This window comes from Haplochromis burtoni, unplaced genomic scaffold (assembly GCF_018398535.1).
Source record: "Haplochromis burtoni strain Fernald_Lab_line unplaced genomic scaffold, NCSU_Asbu1 Contig_102, whole genome shotgun sequence".
Taxonomy (NCBI): Eukaryota; Metazoa; Chordata; class Actinopteri; order Cichliformes; family Cichlidae; genus Haplochromis; species Haplochromis burtoni.
The window spans coordinates 1,308,432-1,330,474 of NW_024582463.1; the positions used below are offsets into that span (position 1 = coordinate 1,308,432).

At 40.2% G+C, this 22,043-nt stretch overlaps 1 protein-coding gene across 3 annotated transcripts in view; it reads left to right on the forward strand.

Moving 5' to 3' along the window:
* Positions 1–22,043, forward strand: part of plcb3 (phospholipase C, beta 3 (phosphatidylinositol-specific)) — a 56,774-nt gene that overhangs the window by 7,378 nt on the left and 27,353 nt on the right. For 2 of the 3 annotated variants that reach the window (XM_005927735.3, XM_014335301.2), the window contains exon 2: positions 10,198–10,284. In XM_005927735.3, the coding sequence (XP_005927797.1) occupies positions 10,198–10,284 (87 nt within the window). Of the gene's footprint in view, positions 1–6,340; positions 7,461–10,197; positions 10,285–22,043 lie in introns of those variants that run through there. The other variant, XM_042223136.1, reaches the window with a different exon arrangement.

The following is a 22,043-nucleotide window of genomic DNA, read 5'->3' on the forward strand; positions in this document are numbered from 1 at the left end:
GTTCATGTCTGAAAACTGATTCAGGCATGATTGATTCATATTTTGGTTATTACATCAAACTATTTCGCTGTAGTGCAGGTGGTGGTAGCATGCCAAGACATGTTACAGGAAGTCAGCAAAGGCAGAGAGGAGGAAGGAAGGTGAGCTCGGTGTAATCACACTCCTGTAGTGGTTTAGCGAGTTCCTTTGAGGTCAGACACCAAAATGGGAGGCAGGAGGAATTTGTTGCATCTATATAACTAACAGAGGCTGGGTGAGATGTTGTGACATGTTGCTATAGATGTTTTTTGAGTTCCTTTTTTAAAATTTTGTTCATAATTTTCAAGGGATTAGAGTTCTAACACTTGTGTTGCTAAAGGTCTAAAGGTCTAAAGAACAGGGTGTGTTTTAGAAGAAAAAAGTCACTGCATCAAAAACATATAAAACAATTACTTACTCAGGTTTTAAGTACTTAAAAACTTTAGAGAAAAAAAAAAAGGCAGTTGACCGAAAACGTTTCCTTGCGGAACTCCCATGTAAAACAATATTGTGAGAAATGTCACATGAGTAGTTTTTAAACACTTGGAACCTGTTGTATTAAAACATCAGGAATGAAAGCGTTTTCAAAAATGTCTGAAAAATTGCTCTAACAGTTTGAGTTTTTTTGCGAAGTTCTTATATGCTAATGCCAGTACGGCTGATCGTGCCAAATGGAGACAATATTGGAAGTGACTGAGGGGGGGTATTGCCTCCAAGACAATATTCAGTTGCTTACTGGGGGGATGGGATGTCTATTTGTAGTACTGAGTTGTATGTTCAGCTTAAAAAATGAAGAGAAATGCACATAGTCTGCACTTTGGCTTATTTGAATTTCACCTCATAGCCAATGAAAGTCAACCTTTTTCAACACACAACCATCATTTTCCTAAATAATTGTCCCAATCAGTGTGCATCCATTGCGTTGGATAAGAGAAGTTTTTATAGTTTAGTTTTTAATGTATCCTGAATTGCTCATTACTCATAATCTATTAAGCAAGAAATCTATTAGCATGTTAAATGAAAGTAAAACTGTTATCAGCTGAACCTTCTTGTAAAGGTTTGCATTTCAGCCTGACCGTATCCAGTCGCACGCTGCAGCTCTGATAGGAAATATCTGCCACAGCATTCTAGGGTGATCTTTGCTTTCTGAAAACAAGATCAGATATTGTCGAGCCACGCTTCCTTTCCGTTTTCAAATAGACCCTTTGCTGTTCATGTCTCAACGCTGAATTCTAACGATGCTGGAGATGCAAACCAGGGTTTCACAATGACATGTTTGTGAAAGGCCGTGTTTAAAATGAACACATTTCAGACCAGAGAAACCGATCTCTCTCACGAGCAGAGTCGTCCTGTCCTTTTATAGGAGAGCACAATGAGCTTCACTATTGTGCCAATTGCTCCTGTGTGCCAGTATTTTCACAAAGTGGATATCTTGGTTTGGCTCCCGATTGATGCGCGGAAGCGGCGCGCCACAAATTGCCGTTATGAGACAGATGTTTGGGAGATTAGAGTGAAGGCAGGAGCGAAGGAGTAGAAGTGGAGGAACGGATCCGCAGAATCGCGGGAAGGGCCCGACACCGTGTCGACAAACGCTGCTGACATCCTGACAGAGTGGTGAGAAACAAGGGCCGGATGGAGAGGGAGAGAGAAAGGTGGAAGGTCAACCACAGCCACATGTGAAGTGTTGGGACCGCCATCTGAACTCTGCATCTCGTCTCCTTCTCCTCTTTGACTCTGTTACGAATTTTACCTTCATTTTCTGCCGTCTCTTATCTTGTATGTAATCTCTTGCACATTTGTCATTGCCATCTTTCTTCCTCCTCCTATTCATCTATCTCCTTCCTGTCTTTTGCTTAAGCTCTTCCTTAATTTTCAGACGAGTCTCCCCTTTGCCCTCCTCATGTATTTCCCTCTTTCTGTCTTGTGTCTTGTGAGTTTTGAGTCTGGTCAGATGTCATGTCGTATCCAATCGTCCACCATTCGTTTTTGGTCCTAGATGACCTTTATCTCATAAAGGATATAAAGTACTAGAACCACTGTAATGTGAAAACTTTGTATCACCACTATGGATCTTTCCTGTAGATGAACTGACCAATCAATGTTAGTCTTCAGGAAAGTTGAGCATCACTATGTGATACCGTTTTACTGCGCAGCAAGGTTTCTTGGCTGTTTTCATCGAGGAATAGAAATACACTTGGCCCGCGTAGCGCTGTTAGAAATCACTGTGACAAGCAGACTGTTGAAATTGGATCAGGTTATAGGGATGATTCAAAGAGATGGACATTGGCTGATTGAAGACTGCCGAGGGTGTAACTGTTTATGCTCTGATGCACATTAATCTGAATAGTGTGACGTGCAAATCTGGTGATTGTTCCACATTCAGATTATTCAGCCGCTTTTATATTTGTGGCACATGTCCGATCAGCTCCCTGAATGTAGACGCCTGTCATCTGTTCAGCGCAGGAGTTGGCTTTCTTGTGTTGCTCTTAATTCTTTGCGCTTGCGTTAAAAGCAAGTTCTCTGCAGAGAAGCAGTTCAGCTCGGTAGGTCCATCGAGTCGAGCGGAGAGCATTTGGTTTTTTGTGCCACAGACTGGACTGTAGTCGTTCCTGACGACGACAAACACTTTTGTCTTTAATCTCAAAGGGCACTTTGATCAGACAAGTGCCTTTCAAACAGCAATTTTCTCTTTTAGTGAACATTAATCTGCTACAGAGTGCCAGTCCTGTGTGTGTGTGTGCCAGTAGGGGGGGAAATCACAAAAATGGATCTTGGCACTTTATTTAGCTGAGTGAAACCTGTGCACACTTGGTTATTGTTCAGTATGCAGAATGTGCCTCTGTCGTCGGAAGGGTTAGTGGTTCATTTCCTGCCTATACAGCCCAATCAGATGAGAGTTAAATGAACCCCGTGGAAATGAAATGGTGCAGCACCTGCAAACAGGAAAAACGGTGCACGTAAAAGTACTGAGGGTGTGCAAGAAGGTAGCACTAACCAAAATATTAAAAAGACTTCAAGAGAAGATCTAGTGTTTAGATCTAGTATGTGTGTATGCCCATCAGAAGCCATCTACACCTACACTAAATAAATCTTCACAGACCCGCTTATTTCATTCCTTCCATATTCAATCCTATGGCATAGTTTCACATCTCTGGCTTCACTTCTCCCTCCTCGCTCTCCTATGTCTTGAGTCCAAAGGTTACCTACTGTCATCAACTTCTACCATGTTGCCAAAGCAGCTGCTGAAACACACTCGCACTAAGTGCACGCTGGCCCTCTTTCACACACCACTCCCGTAAGCTATTACAAAACACACACACAGAGATGCAGTGACCAAAGGTGCAGCCGGAGAAGCCACTTTTATCAGTTTCCAACTAATGGCTTTCTCCTGACTGGCATTACACACACACACACACACACACACACACACACACACACACACACACAGACACACACAGACACAATCATTTGTGGTGAAGGCAGTATAACGTGTGTTTGGCTTTCTACATCTGAGCTGTTACACATTGTGATTTTTCAAGAGGTGTTCATTAGTTTGTCCGTGTAAGACATCGGCTCCAGGGGTGGTCCCTCCACTCTGTGTGTGTTTGACATTATATGGTCAGGTAATGACGGTGTTTGTCACTGGGTCAGGGCATATGGAGGCAGTCTGGAGAAGGAGACACGGTCTTTAATCAATTAAGGAGGAAGAGATGTTTTTAAACGTTGCTTAGCGAGTAAAGCGAGGCAGCGATTGACACGGAGACGATGAAAATGCAAAGAGGGAAATAAGACTTCAGAGGGATCCTACATATGGCGGTTAATTAGGGAGTGGGTGAGGTCCAATTATAGACCCACCATCCCCCTCTTACACCAACACATCATAGGGTGTTTACAGTAAACATGGTGTCTGTGTATTCACGCCCGTGTGCTAATGATTTCCTGGTTAGTTTTGTAACCTTTACACTTAATGTCAGGTGGAAAATACCTTTGCCTTTGTGTTGTAAAAATAAAAAAAAACACCTTCAGATAAAGAATAAAGGCATAAATGACAAATTGTTGTCACTACTGTTAATCTTTTGGTCTACAAATTCCTAACTGCAGCCTGCAAATAACTGACTTTATCTATCCAACAATCCCAAAACCAAAGACGTTCAGTGTACGCTGATTTAAAAAATATCAAGCCAAGCGTCAAATCCGAACATTTTTGAAGCTACGGCCAAAGAATGTTTGGCATGCGGGCTTGATTTAAGTGATAGGGAGGAAAAAACAACTAAACAAAAGAATTAAGTGAAAGTATTTCAGACTTCACGTGGAGTCAGAGTGGATGAACCGTGAAAGAAACAAGAAACTGTGTGTATTTCAAGTTGTAAAGGCAACTAACAGGTATGTAAAATCCAGCAGGCGTTAAAATGCAAATATATTTGACCAATACTGGTGTGTGTGTGTGTGTGTGGGTGTGTTTGGGTTCATCCTCCAGCCAGTACTTGTAGTATTGCATGTAGGCTTGATAGTGATGTTGTTATAATTCTGGTCATCTGAATCTAAAGATCATGTGTATGTGCTTGCGTGTCTGCCCCCACTAGATTACACAGATACCGCGCATATATTAGTCAGTAGATAGGCAAGTGTCAACAAGAAAACCCGAGTAAGGTTTAGAGTTAAATCTCATATTTAGTCCCATTTCAGTACAGTCTGAACCAAGCTTAAACCAAAGATGGTCTCTTTATACATCTCTCACTTATGCATGTAAATTAGCAGCACCTGTACTTTTCTTCGTGTGAACAAAGAAATCCGCTTTCCATCATCCTGTCGTACTGGTGTCTCCAGCATGGTTTAAAATATTCCCCACCCTCTCTGGATCTCGGTGCAAAAGGGGTGGGTCTGCCTAATCAGAAAATCCTGTCAGAATTGCATACAGCATCAAGTTTTCCTAGAAACGATTGTGCATTAATTTTCAGGCTGCTGCTTATTTTTCAGCTGCAGGTCTTTCATTCAATTCCAGAAAAATTTCTTAAGTTGTTCCTGAAGGTTGCACAGAAGGTACTAACATATGACATTTATAATATAATGCATAGAATAGTTTGCAGATAGCAGGCAGTGAACTAAACCACATAAGCCCCTACATGGCTTAAAAATATCTTTATTACTGCTACTTTACTACTATTATATTACTACTTTATTACTGTTTTTAACAATTAGAGGAATAATAACATTGCAGCTTTTACTGACTTCGAAGATGACTCATCAGTCTCAAACATACGGACTTGATAATGACTGTAGTCACAATGACAAAATGTGTGCTTGCAGTTGAGATGCAGTGTATGTGTGAACCTGATTATTCTGTCTCTGTTTGTCTCTGCTAAACATGACCTGACCATATTCATGGATTATTGCCTGTTATTTAATATTGGTTATGTGTTTTCTCAGCTCATTATATTCATGGTGCACAGTAGTCATGCTATAGAGTTTGTTAATACTAAGTTGTATACATTGAGAACAGGGTCACTTCAGTGTACTAAGTAGTAACCTTTCTATCCGGTTGTTCAGTGATGACACGACGAATCCTACTTCCGGGTCTAAAGTAGTCTGCGTTTAATATAGCTTTTGTGTTGTTAACATGTTTAATGTTTTGTATTTTCTTCTATTTAATCTCAAAAAGCTCCTAAAACAGTCAGTGATCACTGTTGACCTCCCTCGGCTTTTATTACCACTAATCATTTATTTAAGCTCAGTTTTTAAAACCTTAGGATGTAACTACAGCCCAGCCCATGCAGCAGTATATGAATGACTAACCTCGTATTGTGGATGGATTATCTCAGTTGTTCTCCTGGCTGAAGTTTGGTCCTTTTACAGCATCCTGCCATGCGATTACATTTGTTCCTGACCACCGAGAACACTCACGTTAACTTTTATCGAGTGGAAAAAAGTTAGCTTGTTTATATTATTCTAACATAGCTGTGTCGCTAGCGGTCACGTAGCACATCATTATATAGCAGCTAGCCAAACTTCAGTAACCCTACAAACGTCACTGCTGTTTAGTTTTCTGTCTTCATTTATGTTGGAAGTGATAACAGAGCTGTACGTTTTAATTTGTTTCCAAAACCCTGCAGTCAGGACATGCTATATTGTATTTAGATAGAAGCTAGCGAGCTAACTTCCTGTTAACTTCTAACTCCGTTAAATTACATAAATTCAGTTTTCATGGATGCCTGGATGTTAAACCCAATTGTTACACCTGGTAGAGCAGAACGCTGATCATTTTATTAAAGATGAAAGACTTTAGACAGTTTTTCAACTCTCAGTAATGCCATAGTGATCGTTTGATATATGGACCTGCAGCGCAGTTTAGACCCAGACACGGCTAGTGACGTCAGACTTAACGACCGGATTGTCTTCAACTAACAATATGTGTGCAGTTTTATTACAACATAGGCTAGCAATGATTAGCTGTATATCCAGTCTTGCTTTGCAGGGACAGTAGAGCATGAAGCTGAGGTAACATTGTCAGGTCTGTCATATTGTTCCACTTATTGCCGTCATCATTTTTAGCTGGTGAGGTTGAATAGATCCTTAGTTTAGCAAAATCTTTAATTTAAAGGCAACAATTGGTATAATCTTTTAAAACTGGCTTTTTTGTTTGAATGTTTTTGGGTTTTTATTATATTTGCTTGTCATTTAGCACTAGGAACATCTGACTTTCCAAATGGAAGTTTTAGTTTGTGTTTTCAGTTCTGTTGTCTTGCAGACATAAGATACACAAACAAAAGCTAGGCTGGAGATTTGCAAGCTTCACTGCAAGACATTTGCTCTGACCAATCACCGGCTGAAAAGAGGCCATGACATCAGGTCACAGCCTTAAGATGGTAATCACAGCGTGAAATTGGGTATGTATAGCATTCCATTTGCACCAGTGAGTAAGCAGAGGTCACGAGTTCAGTGATTAAGCGCACGTTTGACTTCACGATTTGAAGTTGCATTCAAATTATTCTGTCAGTGAGTTTCTGTTCAGAGCGAAGCAGTAACTCCTGGTATCTCTAGAGCTGGCTGGAGCTTCAGACTGTGTTTTTGTGTTATAGCTGCTTCTTGCTAACTAAGCTAACGCAGCTCACTTTTAAAAGAACATATTGCTGCTTATTAAGGCCTGATGATGGGTCTAAAATCGCCCCCTTGTCTACTCAGTCATTGCTAGTCACTATAGCAACAATAAAATGGCTGACATTATGCGTGGTCAAGTTAGAAAAATGAGGCTGATTTAAGATACAGCATTAGATTTAACTTCAGCTACCTCTCCTGACATTTTGTTTTATTTTCTATTATAACATTTTTTTCTTGCTCCCATCCACCTACTTCTATCCTGTTCTTAAACCTTTGTCTTTCTCCTTTATTTACCTCTCTTGCTAACCTGCGCTCTCTGTTAGCCAACCTTGGAGCCTAAAATGAAGGTAGGTTCAGCTTAAAATGTAATGTATGTTTTGCAAGGAGTCTGTAAGGGAACATTTTAAGAGTTTGGGAAACACTGGGAATATTTTTGCTTAGGGTTGGTAACACGAGAAGCCCAGCATTAGACGCTAAATTTGTTGCTTAGCATAAAAGCTAAAACAGGAAATACGACTAGCCAGGCTCTGTCCAAAGGTAACAGATGGTGAAAGATAACAATATATCACAAGATATGTGTTGTTTGGATAGCTCATAGGTTTAAATTAAAACACTAAACTAATATGGTGCACATTTATTCCCTTTTTTTGGATATAAAGTATAAATGAAAACTGTTAGCGTTTTAGCTGTTTTATAACTGTTTTATAGACGTAAAGAAAAATTGTGTACTTTAAGTATACAAGAGTATACTTAAGGACTACAGTCCTTTATGGAGTCCCATAAAGTTTTCCTGTCTTTGCCAGTTGCCTCCATCACTTATTTTATCAACCCACCCTGTTTTTGTGTGGAAGCCTTCTAGTGCTTTTTTCCTGTTCGCTTCATTTTTGTGTTTGAGTTAAAATTGCAGTCATTAATGTTTCAGCTTTGTTGAACTCACATGATAGCTGCATATGTTTTTCACCACACATTAAGGAAATTATAAGCTTCTTTCCTTTGTTAAGTTGATAGTGAGAAAGTTTTATGTGGTTACAAGGAGGTCCTTCTCTCTCTTTATAATCCGATTATGAGAAGTATATTGTTAAGTTGATGCTTTGGTGTTGTGTGTCTGTCACTTTAATAGCAATTTGAATCAACATCCCTGTTTCCCGGGCGGTCTTGGCAATGTGTTTGTTTGTTGGACCAGAGTGTGACTGTAATTACGCAGCCAGAAGCTCTGTGTGTGTGTATTTGTGTGCCTGTGTTTGTGCATGTGGTCATCGTATCTTGCGTACGACTCCATAATGATGATGCAAATGATATGTTGATTCAGGCTTCTGTGCCATCATTATGCTGCACATGAATGAGATCTTCATGCTGGTTAAAGTTTGTGGTTTCCAACTTGAAAACAGCTGTTGAGCAACATGTGACATAAACACACGGTGTCCTTTCCTTTGTCTTTCTGTCCATCTACAATGTCATAAAGTTAAACAAAGTAGAGTTTTATACTAACTGGGTCTTATTATTTTTGTAGGTTGGCCATAATTTTGATGGTAACAACAAACTTTCAGTCAGTAGCGAGCATTTAGGATTTTCCCATCTGTTGAGTCCGTGCTTCTTCTGCTACTATACAGATGGGTCGTGATTTTCCTTGAAAAGTGTTAGCAAAGCATATCTGTCCCGGTTCAACAATAAGCAAATGAGTTATGTAGTCCATGAAATGTGCGATGACTTTCTTTTCTACAGCATTTTCCTCGTAAATAAATATGTAAATGATTAAAGTGTGAAAGCAGTCCCAAGTTCAGGTGTTTTACCTAATCACTGTTTTTTTTTTTTTAAATTATCAATGGTAAATACCTCTCACTATTTTCACACATTACGTTTTTTGTTTTTTTTTATAATTAACTACAACTATATTAAAACTGTTAAACAAAAAAAACAAACTAAAATTAAATATATATAACATGCCTTTAATTTTAGACTACAGTCTTTTCAATATAGTCTGATTAGTCAATCTGAGGATGCATCAGTAGACATGTTTGATACTGGGACTCTGTTTGACTCAAGCGTTCACATTCCGATCCCCGTTCAGAACGTCTTTAATGTGCCACTGACAAACGGCACCCATATTATGACAAAAACAACAACTATAAATAGCACGGAGGCTAATAAAAGCTAAAGTAAAATTAAAATTCAAAAACAAACTAATGAAAAATACTACAGAGCAATTTGAGACTGACCTAAATACTACACTCTGCTATGCAAGTACAGATTTTACGCTCACTTACATTTATATTTTTAAGTAAAGTCATTTAAAAATAGTCATTTGGCTGCGATGATTTAAGGTTTAACATAAATAACTAGACTTAACAAATGTTAGTCAAATCTGTTTGTTTTTTTCTATCATAGACAAAAATAATTCAGCTTATTTATCAAATTAAGAAATCGCCAAATATCAGTATTGGTATCAATATTAAAATCCTATATTGGTGTGGGGCCTGATTGCCTTATGTTATGGAACAGCTGGCTGAAACTCCAACAAACTGGCTGTAGTTGGCCAAAAATACCAAATTTCACAATGCTGTTGAGCTATTTATTTTATCAGCTTGTGTCTAGTTAGTTAGCAAGGTACTTGCAAGCGTATTAATATTAATCATAGCTTTTGAAATGATCTATATTCTGCTATAGTACACGCTACATGCTTATCTTAGATTACAGAATATAGTTGTTTCCCAGTCTTCCTGCTGACGCCTCATGATGTAATACCAGTATCCTCTTTCATCGCTGGCGTGGCTCACTTTTTCATTTCAGAAATGTACTTTAGAGGTCTTTACCCTGTGGATAGTTCAGCTTTTTGAAGGATTTAAACTTTTTTACTAGCAAACAATGACAGAGAGCGAGTGTTTTGAGACCTTAATTCACTGTGTGTTGTGATAATGTTCCAACATAATACCCCATCAAATTCAAGGCCAAATCTATAAAAAGTAAGACCCACATTGTAATAAACACTGGCTCCTGTTTTGAGTTGCACATTGTGTTTTTTCTCTTCTTGGACCTTTATTTTGTGTTCGCAATTTTTTTAACATCTGCATTTCTGTTGTCGCCTAGGAGCCTAACAGTACACAGCCGACGCTGATAAACCTGAAAGTTGATCCGGAAGGATTCTTCCTCTACTGGACCATAGGAGCTGGCCAGGTGAGACGTACTCGATGTCTTACACACACAGAGTTACACACATACAAACTGATTACCTTCAAAGTCGGCCAAATAGACTGTCGCACATCTCCGAAGTACTCGGACACGATCAAATACAAATGAGCCACTCTAACCATAATGGGTTTTTAATGTACCATCATGAGTGCTAATATGGATATTACACTTGTTATTTGTCTACTTTAACACCACTACATAGCTACGCTCCCACTTCTCCTACATATTTCATCTGTCTTTCTAAATTGCTGTTTCTTCCTCAGCTCTTTGTGTCACTTATTGTGGTTTTACCGGCCCATTAGTTCAACCAAAATGGGTTTCATCAATTTGTCCTGGCCTTGTTTGTCTCCTGTTTTCTCCTGTTCACTCTGATCCCTGTAGTCTTTGTGGTTATCAGCAATCCTCCATCTCTTTTCCCCCCCATTCAGAGGTTACGTTTAAGCCATTAGTTTAGTAATATTGGATTTTGCATTTTAGGCATTCAGCAATAAACTGGGAATTGGCAGCATGATGGTGATTCTGACTGTGGTTATGTATGTAGATGTATGGGATCATAATGAGTTATTCCTTTGATATTGGAGTATGGATATGGTAATCTGCTGTCATGGATAAACATTTCCATAAACAAATCCTGTGAACAAAGCTGCCCTTCTGTTATATAGTGAGATATAGGCAATATCTCACTGTTATCCTTTTACTCATCTCTTCACATAACCGGTATATCTCGGTTATGGTGGTCTGGTCTGTACATTTTATAAGGCTTTCTGGATCAAATGACATTACAGGGGCAGCTCAATTAACTCCCTCCCACACGCGCTTACACACAAACAAAAGTCTTTCCCAGTGACTTTGTTTTTCTCCTTCCCTTTCTTCTGCATGCACAAACCTTCTCCCTCTTTATTTCTGGCTGTCTGTTTATCCAAAAGGCATGTAAGGAATGACCTGTTGATAGGCAATATTATCACTGGGTTCTGTCTGCGTGTTTTGCAGTATGTGTATGCACTGCATGTGTGCGCATAACTGGGCCAGAGCACACGTCACGCTGTCGGCCTGCACATGTGTCAGCATGTGTTTGTGCATTCACATAACAGACACAAGCTTTAAATACTCATTCTATCCTGACGTCTTACTTATATATATGTGTGTGTGTGTGTGTGTGTGTGTGTGTGTGTGTGTGTGTGTGGTATTAGGATAATAGGCCATTTGTCGCCTGAGGTGCAACTGTGACACTGTTTAGCAAAGAGTCAGATTGTCAGTCATTGAATGTTTTCAACAAGGTGGTAAAGCTGCTCACTGTGACTGAAGATAGTTTCACAAAAAGATGACTTGAGACAGCATTTGAGGAAAGAGAGGAAAGGGACAACACATTGTTTCCAATGTCACTGATTAAACAGTGTACATCTTTAGTTTTCTCGGAGTCATTAGAGAAAAAAAATCAAAATAGATACACTCTATGCACTTTCTTTTTGCAAGCTTGATGCCTAAATTACCCACAACACAATTGTACCAGTAGTTTGGACAGAGATCCGTATAGACTGAAGCAGAGGTGAGAGGTGGACCGGACACTCTTTCCCTACCCACAGATTTATCACATGTTGTGCTTTGAAAGAACATCATCCGGTCTTTAAGTCTGACGCCATTAGCTGTTTCTGGGTCCAAACTCCGCTTCAGGTCCCAAAGTCAAACGAACACTGCGGCATCACTGAGAGTTAAACTGTCTAAATTGTTCAATCTTTAATAAAATGATCAGTTTGGCTGCTCTGCCAGGTGTAACAATTAAGTTTAAAATACAGGCGTCTGTGAAAACAGGATTTATGAAATTTAACGGAGTTAGAAGTTAGCAGGACGGTAGCTCGCTAGTTTCAACCTAAACATAATATACTATGTTGTGACTGAGAGATTTCTGAAAAAATTAAAATTCACAGCTCTGCTATAACTTCATATATAACTGACAGACAGAAAACTAAACAGCAGTCACGTTTGTAAGGTTACTGACGTTTGGCTAGCTGGCATATGATGCTACGTGGTGGCTAGCTACACAGCTATGGTTAGCATGACATAAACACATTAGCACAGTGACGCTGGAGGATGAACGTTAACCTTTTTACACCCAATAAAAGTTAACGTGAGGGTTCCTGATGGTTTTGGAGAAATGCAATTGTATGGCAGGATCCTGTAAACGGACCAAACTTCAGTCAGAGCCACTGATATAATCCATCCACTGACGTTTTTTAGGGGTTTGTTTAGGTTAAATAACAAGATACAAAGCATTAAAACCATTAAAAAAACAGCCTTAATAATTGCAGAGTAGTTTGGACCTGGAAGCAAGGTTCATATGTCATCGCTTGAAGACCGGATTGTATTGAGTCCATGTTGTTCTGTCACAAAGTGAAATAGACCGGTTTCACATTACTAATCAATTGAATTAATGCGAGCTTGAGCTTCATTTAGAAGAGTTTTTGAGACCTCTACATCATCAGTGTGATTTAAAACCTGAATAAGTTGAGTAAATTTTTAAAAATTAAGTTGCATAAAAATGCCAGAAGTACCAGAAATGTACAAATAAAAACTCATATGGGCTAATTTATATTTAATTTCTTTTTGTTCATCCTAAGTTGCCAAAAGGTTCAATAAAAACACTTCAGTTTTTTTTTTTTTTTAAAAAAATCTAATTTTCCAGCAGTTATTTTGTGGTCCAGGCTTTACAGAGTTAAACAACATTTCCATGATAAACAGCCGTCTGTTACACACACATGCTGATTCCTTATTTGCTTGACTCTAAACACTTCTACACATGCTCGGTAGTCCTGAAACTTTTCTAGACTTCACCACCATGCTGCTGCACGTGAGATTGTTTAGTGGGTGGGACAGTTCCAGTCTTTTACTGGCCAATTCTCTAGTGCCAAGCTGGTGTTGTGCTTGTTTTATACCCATTTAAGAATAGAGCGGGCAGTAATTGGGTAGATGTGCCCTCCTTCCTGCTTGCTCTATCAAGGCAGCGCCCTCACCCAAACCCAACAGGGTGTTTCTAATTGCGAGGATCTACAGCAGAGAAACTCCAGCCATGTGTGGAAAAAGGCTAAAAAGGCTGATTAGTTGTTACATCATTTGCGTTGTGGTGTTTCTTTATTTATTTATTGAAATAGGAAGAACATTAGTTTAATGCCTCCTTTGAAATAAAGTTGCACTGAATGCCAGATTAGATTTAATCCCTGTGAGTGTGATGAAAGAAATCTAGGTGGACTGTCTGTCAAGCCGACTCCAGTCCATTTGCTTGCGTGAACCCAGTTATGCAAACAATGGATTTTCATAATATCAGATTTTATCTTTCCACTACACCAATGCCTAAGTCGAGGAAGATTCCCCTCTGCCTTACTGGAAATGCAAGCAGCGAGCGCTGGTAGTGCCGCCTCGTGTGCCACAGTGTTTGACTTTTCTTTCATTGCTGCCTTTCGTCTTTGTTAGTGTTGGCATGACTAAGGCCGATTGTGGTCCCCATTCTTACTTCAGTAGCGGGAATCCAGCTCTCTGATGACCACGGCCACGAAAAATCCTTAAAAACCTTCAGGCCACCAAGGCTAATTACAGGGAAACACTGGTGTCCTCGACATGGATAGGGTCAGGCTGGCAGTGACTAATAGTGTTTGCTCATTATGTTGGATGTTATGTTGAAAATGACTGGCCAGTGCTGTTATATTTGTTTCTTCAGCTTTTCTCAGAATGAACAGCAAATGAGAATCGGGCTCGGAGAAATCTTCCTTGCAAACGTCCTGTTGCTCGTGTTGTTGAAAATAGGTGCACCTGAATGTATAAAAATGCACTCGGGCTTTACAGAAGTCCTAATTTAAAGTGGCTGTAGTCATTTCAGCGATACCAGAGTGAAGCTTCAATTCAGCGTTGCGACTCCCCAGGAGATTTCCAAGCAGAGCTGAAAAGAAAGAGGACACTGCAACACAGATATCCAGCGATCATTAATGAGAACAGTTAATACGCTTTTACACAGATGACAAGGGTATTCTGGAAGAAACCCATTTCTCTGAATAGAGCCACCCAAAATATTGGCTCTCCAGTGCATTTTATATTTTTGCCACTCTGACATTTAAATGATAAAGAGCAGAGATTTACACCAAAGTCATCTATGAGGATTTAATTTGAGGATTCTTCCCAGTTGACTTGATCAAGATCTATTGCATCAACCTGATTCATTTAATTCAGGGTGCCCGTGGTCACTGAGTGGAACTGGATCACTCACTAGAGTCATTTTTAGAATCTCAGCAAAGGCCTGGAAGGACATCGAAAAAGTCCGCAACCCAAAAATGTCAAAAGCACTTTTCTAACAACTTAAGAGGATGTGTTGTACCACAAAGGTGACATTGCATTTTATTTAGGACAGGCACGCAAGCATGAAAGCTCGACCCCTCCTGTGGATTTCATTTTGAGCGGAGTTTCTCTTCCGTTTCCCGCCCAGCATATAGTTCTTCTAATCGCTGCAGCTCAACAGTAATGTCATAACATGAAATAAATTTACTCTGTGGATGAAAAGATGTTGTTGTGAATAACTCGAAGAGGAGCTGACCACCCAGGATGCAGTGGGGCCATTGATTTGAAAAAAGAGAGGGAAAAAAAAGAAGTAAACTTGTGTTGAGAAGAGCATCCCTGACAAACCACTTAAATATTGGCCTACGTGCAGCCCAGGGGAAGCATGTTTCCATCCCTTTTCCTCTTCCTTCATCCGTCACCCTTCTATTACCCTCATTTTATTCCACGCTGACTTTATTTGGATTACCTGCCTCCTTTTTCTCACCTTTTCACATAACTTTTCCTCATGAAATCTGGTTTATCTCAGTCGCTTTGAGCCTTTTCACCTTTTTCCCCAGGTAATTCTCTCCTCATCCTGTCTTATCTCCATCTGCGTTGTGTCACCTTTGTCTCAATCTTCGCTTTGTTTAACATTTCCCTTTAAATATATCTCTACTTTTCTCTTCTTTTTTTCCAGGGTCTCATTTATCTCCATCTCTTTGCTGACACTTTTTCTTCACGGCGATTTTCTTCCTGCTGATAATTTCTTTCTCCATCCTTCTACAGCAATCTTTCACATCTCTTCCTCTGCACCTCCCCCTTCCTTCTCTTTGTTATCGCCCTCTCTCCATCTTTGTGTAACGTCCAGAGGTTCGGCTTATGAGACCTCTGACGTATGAGTGTATACTCAGAGCCCAGAACGTCCCATAAGTCTTCCGTTGTTCTGTGGAAGAGCTTTGTCCTGGGAAACGTCACACATTAAATAAATCCTTCTGCGAGAGGTGTTTGGTGTGCGGGTTTATTCATTCTCAACTCTGCTAGTGCCGATAACGACCAACTGTTGCTGACAGAAACACATACACAAACACACACGCGCTGTACACAGTGGTTGTGGGCAGACACACCCCACCGTGCACTGGTCTGCACTGTTTTTCCCCCTGTCTTTCACTTCACTGTGCTCCTTTCTTTGCCTCTGAGATAAAGGAACATGACCAGTAACAAGAGTTTTCTCTGTCTAGTCAAAGAACAACTTCACTTCAACCGCTATTTACACTCTTTTGGTATTGCATTTACACATCATTTGCATGTTCATTTGTTATTTTGGCCTCAAAACAAATTACTTGATTTGCTTTGAGCAAATAACAGCTCAGCAAAGTTTCTAATTTAAACTTTAAATTTGTTTATTTTTTTATGGTTATTTAAAAAAACCTGGCTTGGGTTCAAATAAGCTCTTTTTTGGTAATCAGCCTGTCATTTCTGAGGATTTATGGAGGCATTAAATGTTTTCCCATGACATTATGATGAGTAACATGTTGTTGGATGAGATGCCTCAGCACACACTGCAAATGTAACCGTCCTAAATACAAGTTTTCTTTGACCTTACTTAACTAACCTAAGGCATGTTGTAGCAGACCGCTATGGTCCAATAGGAACCCAGTATGGAGGAGCTTTCTAGGAGGCATTGCAGCCCTCCAACCCTTAAGCAAAAACTTAACACTTTGGCACTGTCGAGGAAAAAAAAAAAAAAACCCTTTCGGTCATCGTTTCGTCTTCAGATCTGTAACAGTAAAGGCTTGTGACCTGCCATAATTCTTAACTCCCAAAGACCCCACTTGAGTAAATAGCTGTGGCTAAATGCTGAACGCAGAGTGCATGCCAGTGGTCGTGGGTTACACAAGATCCACATGCACATCCCATACCCACACATCTGTTACAACATATGCTTGCAACTTCCTGCTAATTCTGCAGCGTGTCCTTCTGCTGTCCTCTGGCCAAACTTTCCTCCTCTTTATATTTGTGTCTTAACCTCCTAGGACCTGTCGTCCACATGTGCAGACATCACATTTTGAGGTGTCAAGACCAAAATGCAAAATTTTGCTCTAAAAGGGCCTGATATCCACTTACGAGGACATTATGCTGCCGCTGTTCTATCGAAATTTAAAACAAATGTCCTCATATCTGGATCTCATTTTTCTCAGAAGCAAAAATCAGTAAAAGAAAAGAAAATCAGGTAATTCTTTGTTTTTACATTCATCAGGTCCCAATCAGCCCAAATAGCAAAGAGAAATTGAAAATGCATGCCATGAAAGAGTTCGGGTCTTAGGAGGTTAAATTAAGTATCATGCAGATGCTACTGGGGTTAAAAGAACAGTAAGGTTGAGGCGAATGGAGCATATTTGGATGGATGTTAAACTACAGCCATAAGTACATAAAAATGTCAAAAGTTTGTTTGCCATTTTAGTTTCTATGCATTTTTTTTTTTTTTTTTGCTGTAAGAAATCATCCTATGAGAGGGAGCAAGGGACATTTATAGCCCGACTCACACGGCTGACAAAAAAACATTGAACCTGCAATCTTATATTGCAGTCCTACTGAGGCCTATTGAAGCTGGGTGCCAGTTTCCCCTTAAACTCCTGTTTTCGCCTTTTTCTTATAGTCGCCCTCTATTGCTATTTTTATACTAAACTGACAGCCAAAATCTGTGTAAATCTGCCAGTATATTCAACCACTGCACATCGCTTTGTAACCACTGGCTAGTCACTAGTGGATATTCAAGGTTCCAGTCACTGTAATGTATTTACCATCCTTCCATATTCTATCAGTGGCGTCCTTGGCTGGTATTTGCATTCATCTCTTTCTGCAAAGCTGAGAAAAGTTTAACTCAGGACGAGCGCCCAGCTGACAAAGGCTGCTATAGATGCCAGCGCCGATGTACCGATACCGCTGATATGTTGCTTGTGACCCGTGCACCTTGCATGTCCAGTGGTTATTTAAATGCTGTGATGGATTAGCCTGCTAATAAATCAGCACTTGTTTTGAAGCCCTTCAGTACTCCAAAGCAAATAAAGCTCACCCAATTTGAGATATTTCACTTCCAGTCTTTGGTTTACCTTCCAGTTGTTTGAACTTGGCTAGCTGTGATATTTTCACTGAGCGTGGCTGAGATTTTCCCATTTCTTCTTGTCAATCCAACTTCCATCTACCATTTGTTTCACTGCAGAGTAAATGTCTGGGTTAAACAGAATAGAAACGGGGAAACGAATATGGCGGGATGTGATGAGTCATATGGTTTTAAAGACCAACGCCAACAACGCACATCTTTAGTGTTTTTCGCTTGGTAACAGTCCTGACAGTGCTAGCACGGATGATCATTTCCAATGAATAAAACTGACCTCAATTCAGTTCTGTACTTTCGATCCTGGTGGAGAGCAGCCTCAGCTGTCACCTGGCTTGAGGTGAAATGCACCTCGCCCAATGACTAATCTTCCCGTTTGCTCGGTTTTACACTGCCTGTCCTTTCTTTCACACGTTTGGCTTCAGCTCTGTCTACACTTCTAATCCTTCTTCAATTTGTCCTTCTCTCCCTGCCGTTTCCCTTCCCCATCTTGCTCTCCCTCTTGGGGCAACTGGTAGCTATCAGAGGGATAAGGCAAAAGATGTTCCTCTAATATAAACTGAAGGATGACATTTCCTCCCTCTCTGATCTCCATTTCTTTTAGCATTCCACCTCGCTGTCTAGGTTTTCTGTCCTTGTTCTTCCTCTAGATTTTAATCAATGAATACATTTTCTCACCAGTGTTTGGTCTTTTGTTTTGTTTTTTGGGGGGAACAGCACTTCTAATCTCTCACTCTCTCTCTCTCTTGGCGTGGGAAAGTGGGCAGGAAGTAGTTCAGACGCGGCATGGGGGTTCTGGGGAATTTTTTTTTGCCCCCTCTTCCCTCATCCCTCCTCCCTTCTTCTACTCTTCTTGAATTCCCCTTGTTCTGTCCTTCCTCCTTCCACTTGTCATTTCTTCCTTCTTTCCTTTAAGGTGTCATATCGATACCACCTGGGCTTATAAACATTTGCCCCCTGAGGGATGTAACCTGTGTCTCAGACTTCCGGTTTGGTCGGTGATTTTGCACGCCTTCACCAGACTGACGTGTAGGACACAAACCACAAACAAAAACCTGCACCGACATGTCAGGTATTTTGTGTGTGTGTGTGTGTGTGTGTGTGTGTGTGTGTGGTGTGAGTTTTAAAAAACACCCAGGAGGTGTGAAAGTGATACGAACCATGCAAATCCAACATGACAAAAGGCATTAGGCAGTGGATGAGGCTGAGATGGGATTTTAAATAAGTGAGTATCTCTTTAAAGAGGTCATTTGGTAATAACGTTGCCGTTAATGAACCAGAACCGTATACTGAACGGGTAATAGTGAGTGCATGCATGTGTGTGGATATGCCAGGCTAGGAAGTATAGTAACAGCCTCTTGCAGCTACACAGCTCTGTGTGTGTCTGTAAATGAACCAACTGAATTGTCAGTGAAATGACTGTTGGCAGGTATAAGTAGAGATCTAATAGAGATTATCTCCCTTGCTCAAGTCGGACATCCCCAGAGGAATTAACTTGGAGCGGGGGGCTTGCATAACACACTCTTGATCATCTTTACACACACATATGCGCACACACAGTGGTTCACAGGGGAAGTTGAGCGTGTCGCCCGATACTTTGACAGCTTCCTCCCCATGTTTTATTTTCTGTTGACATTATCTGCTCGAGCACATGGCAGACAGAGTCTTCCCATTAACTCCTGTATAGACGGAAACATAGTGACACTAACGCAAAGACACGCACGCACAAACAAAAATCACGCACAGTGTCAAAATTCAGTTCTTCTCTGCGAGAACTGAGACGCTGCACGGTATCGAATCCATTGTGTGAGCAGATGCTTGTGCATGTGTGCGTTTCTGTTTGACAGACGTGTCGTTCTCTCGGCGTAGCTAATGAGACTGCCACCCTGTCTCTGTGTGTTTGCGTCTATCAGTATGTGTGGCTTTACTGCTCAAGTCTTTTGCAGTTTCCTGAATTGTGCAGCGTAATGTTTCAGACTCTGAAGTGAAAATGAAAAGGGCCTTTTAAAAAATAGATCTCTGAATATTAAAATAGAAAATAAACTTTTGAGCCGCTCAACAGCTGAGCAAACACATTTGTATAAATGTGTTTCACTTGTACTTAGCTTTCACTCTTCTGTCCAGTTCCTCCTAAAACTCTTTAGTGGGGTTTCGAGGTCATTTGATGCCGACTGTCGGGTTCTTTTATTCTGAAGTTTTGGATCATTATCTTGCTGTAAAATGAACCGCCAACCGACCAATCTCTCCTCCTTTCTCACCATTTGATAGTGAAACACAGCACCTTTTTCTGCACTACAGCATTTTCCCAGTAAAGATTTAGAGGGTATAGTAACCCAGATTGTTTCAACACAGCCTTTGTACAGAAATGGGATTTGTAAGTAATCAAATGTTTGCACACCTGCAGAATTTTATTGCATAAACCTTCAAGGCCAAATTAACACCTATTGCTTCATGAAAGCTGAAACAACCCGTCTTCTATATATACGTCTGCTATTTTTTTCCCAGCAGCCTACCACTACCTACCCTTTAACCCTGTCCAAGTACAATTTCTTTTTTTCTTTTTTAAACAAGCTCAAACTTTTATTAAAACTGTTCTAATAACAATAAAAAACTAAGAAAATGTCAATTTTGAGGAAAAATATGTGCCAAAATGGCACAAAAAAAATCAGTTATTTCACATTAAACACATGCAAATAGAAACACGACTCACAACCCAAACAATTAGTTCATTCTTTGTTAATTGTAGTTGTGGGTACTCAAGGTATATCTGTCACTGTTTTACTTGCAGGTACAGATTTGGTAATGTGGTTAAACTGCTGGCTCATTTACAGCCTGTAAGATGTACTTAATTTTCTCTTTCTTTAGAGACACCACTCAAATATGCATTTTGATTAGCATAGTATCTGTAAAGACTTGCTTCTTTTGTCGACATACAGACTACCAGCTCGAAGTTGGTAGAAGACATACAGGTGTTTGTGTCTACTTGCCTGCATGTTTATACTTAATCTTGTTGTCTGAATATACCTGCAAGGTTATCAATCAACACATTAAATATATATTCAACAGTTGCTGCTTTAAGTTAGGCTAAGCTAAGCTACTTTAGCCCGACAAAGTTCTTGCCTGACTTCGTTTCTATCGTAGTCTGTCATTGCCCCTACTCAGACCTATTTCTCCCCAACCAGTTACTTAGAAACCAAGGTATCTGCCTGAATGTGATGGCATGCCAACAACCGGTTTGGCTAGGATTATAATGATGAAAGGGACCAAAGTGAAAGCAGTTCCTCTTCCTCAATTTCTTGTTCAGTAGTCATGCCTGGCAGCTAATATACAGAACTTTCAAATTGCAATATAAAATATCTCAGACATTGGTCACAGCACACACCTGAACAATGCTTAACAGTGTTAAACCCGGCCGTCTCGCTTATAGGCTACTTGAGATTTTTATTTGAGATTTTACAGCATTGAGAATTTAGTTGCAAAGTTGCACACGATGGTCACTTCACCCAAACTGAGCTAAACGTCCAGTTCAAATTTCTTGTTTTACAGGCCTGTGAAGTGTGATGGGTCATGAACTGCACGCGCTTCTATGTCTCTGATGTTCTGGTTTCATTGTGAAACAACGCAAACAATAAATTTTGTGAAGTAGACAAACCCAGGAAAATGATTTATGCTGATTACGGTTTCAGGTTTAGCTGAGGATACGAGTGTGACTGTAATGTCAGTTTCAGTATCAAACTCAGTTTTAAGTGTGTGTGTTTGTGTGTGTCGTGGGCTGCGGGTGGCTGCACACGAGGGCCTTGTTCAACCCGGCACTGATCCATGCGTGTTTGTGTTTCATGACCAATCATGATTAGTCCAACTGTTCTTGTGTTTTACGAGTTTTCGTGTGCGTGTTCAGCCCGGTTCACCCTGTTTTTATTTGCACTTTGAGACACTGTGCGGTGCTCATTTTGTTCAAGTCCCCTCTCAGTCTTGTTTTTCGTCTCCATAAACGATGAGGTTTTCCATTTGGACGGACCTCGGCTCTCTTTCATGTTTTATTGTTTGTCTCAGTCTTAATTTTTCCATTTATTCAGCATCTTTTCTCCGTCTCTGGTGATTTTACAGTAACACGCATTATAAATCACTCTGGATCAGATCTCCTGCTAAGTGGCTGAAATGTGAACGTTCGCGTTCTCGCTCTAATGTTTGCCGGCTTTTCATTTTCACTCTGAAGACGACAGAAATATGAAACAGCTGAGTGAGGAAGAAAGCAAGTTAATAGAGGATTACGGGCAGAGTGGAAGAGTGGGATCAAACTGGTATAGAGAGAAAAAATATAACAAAATGA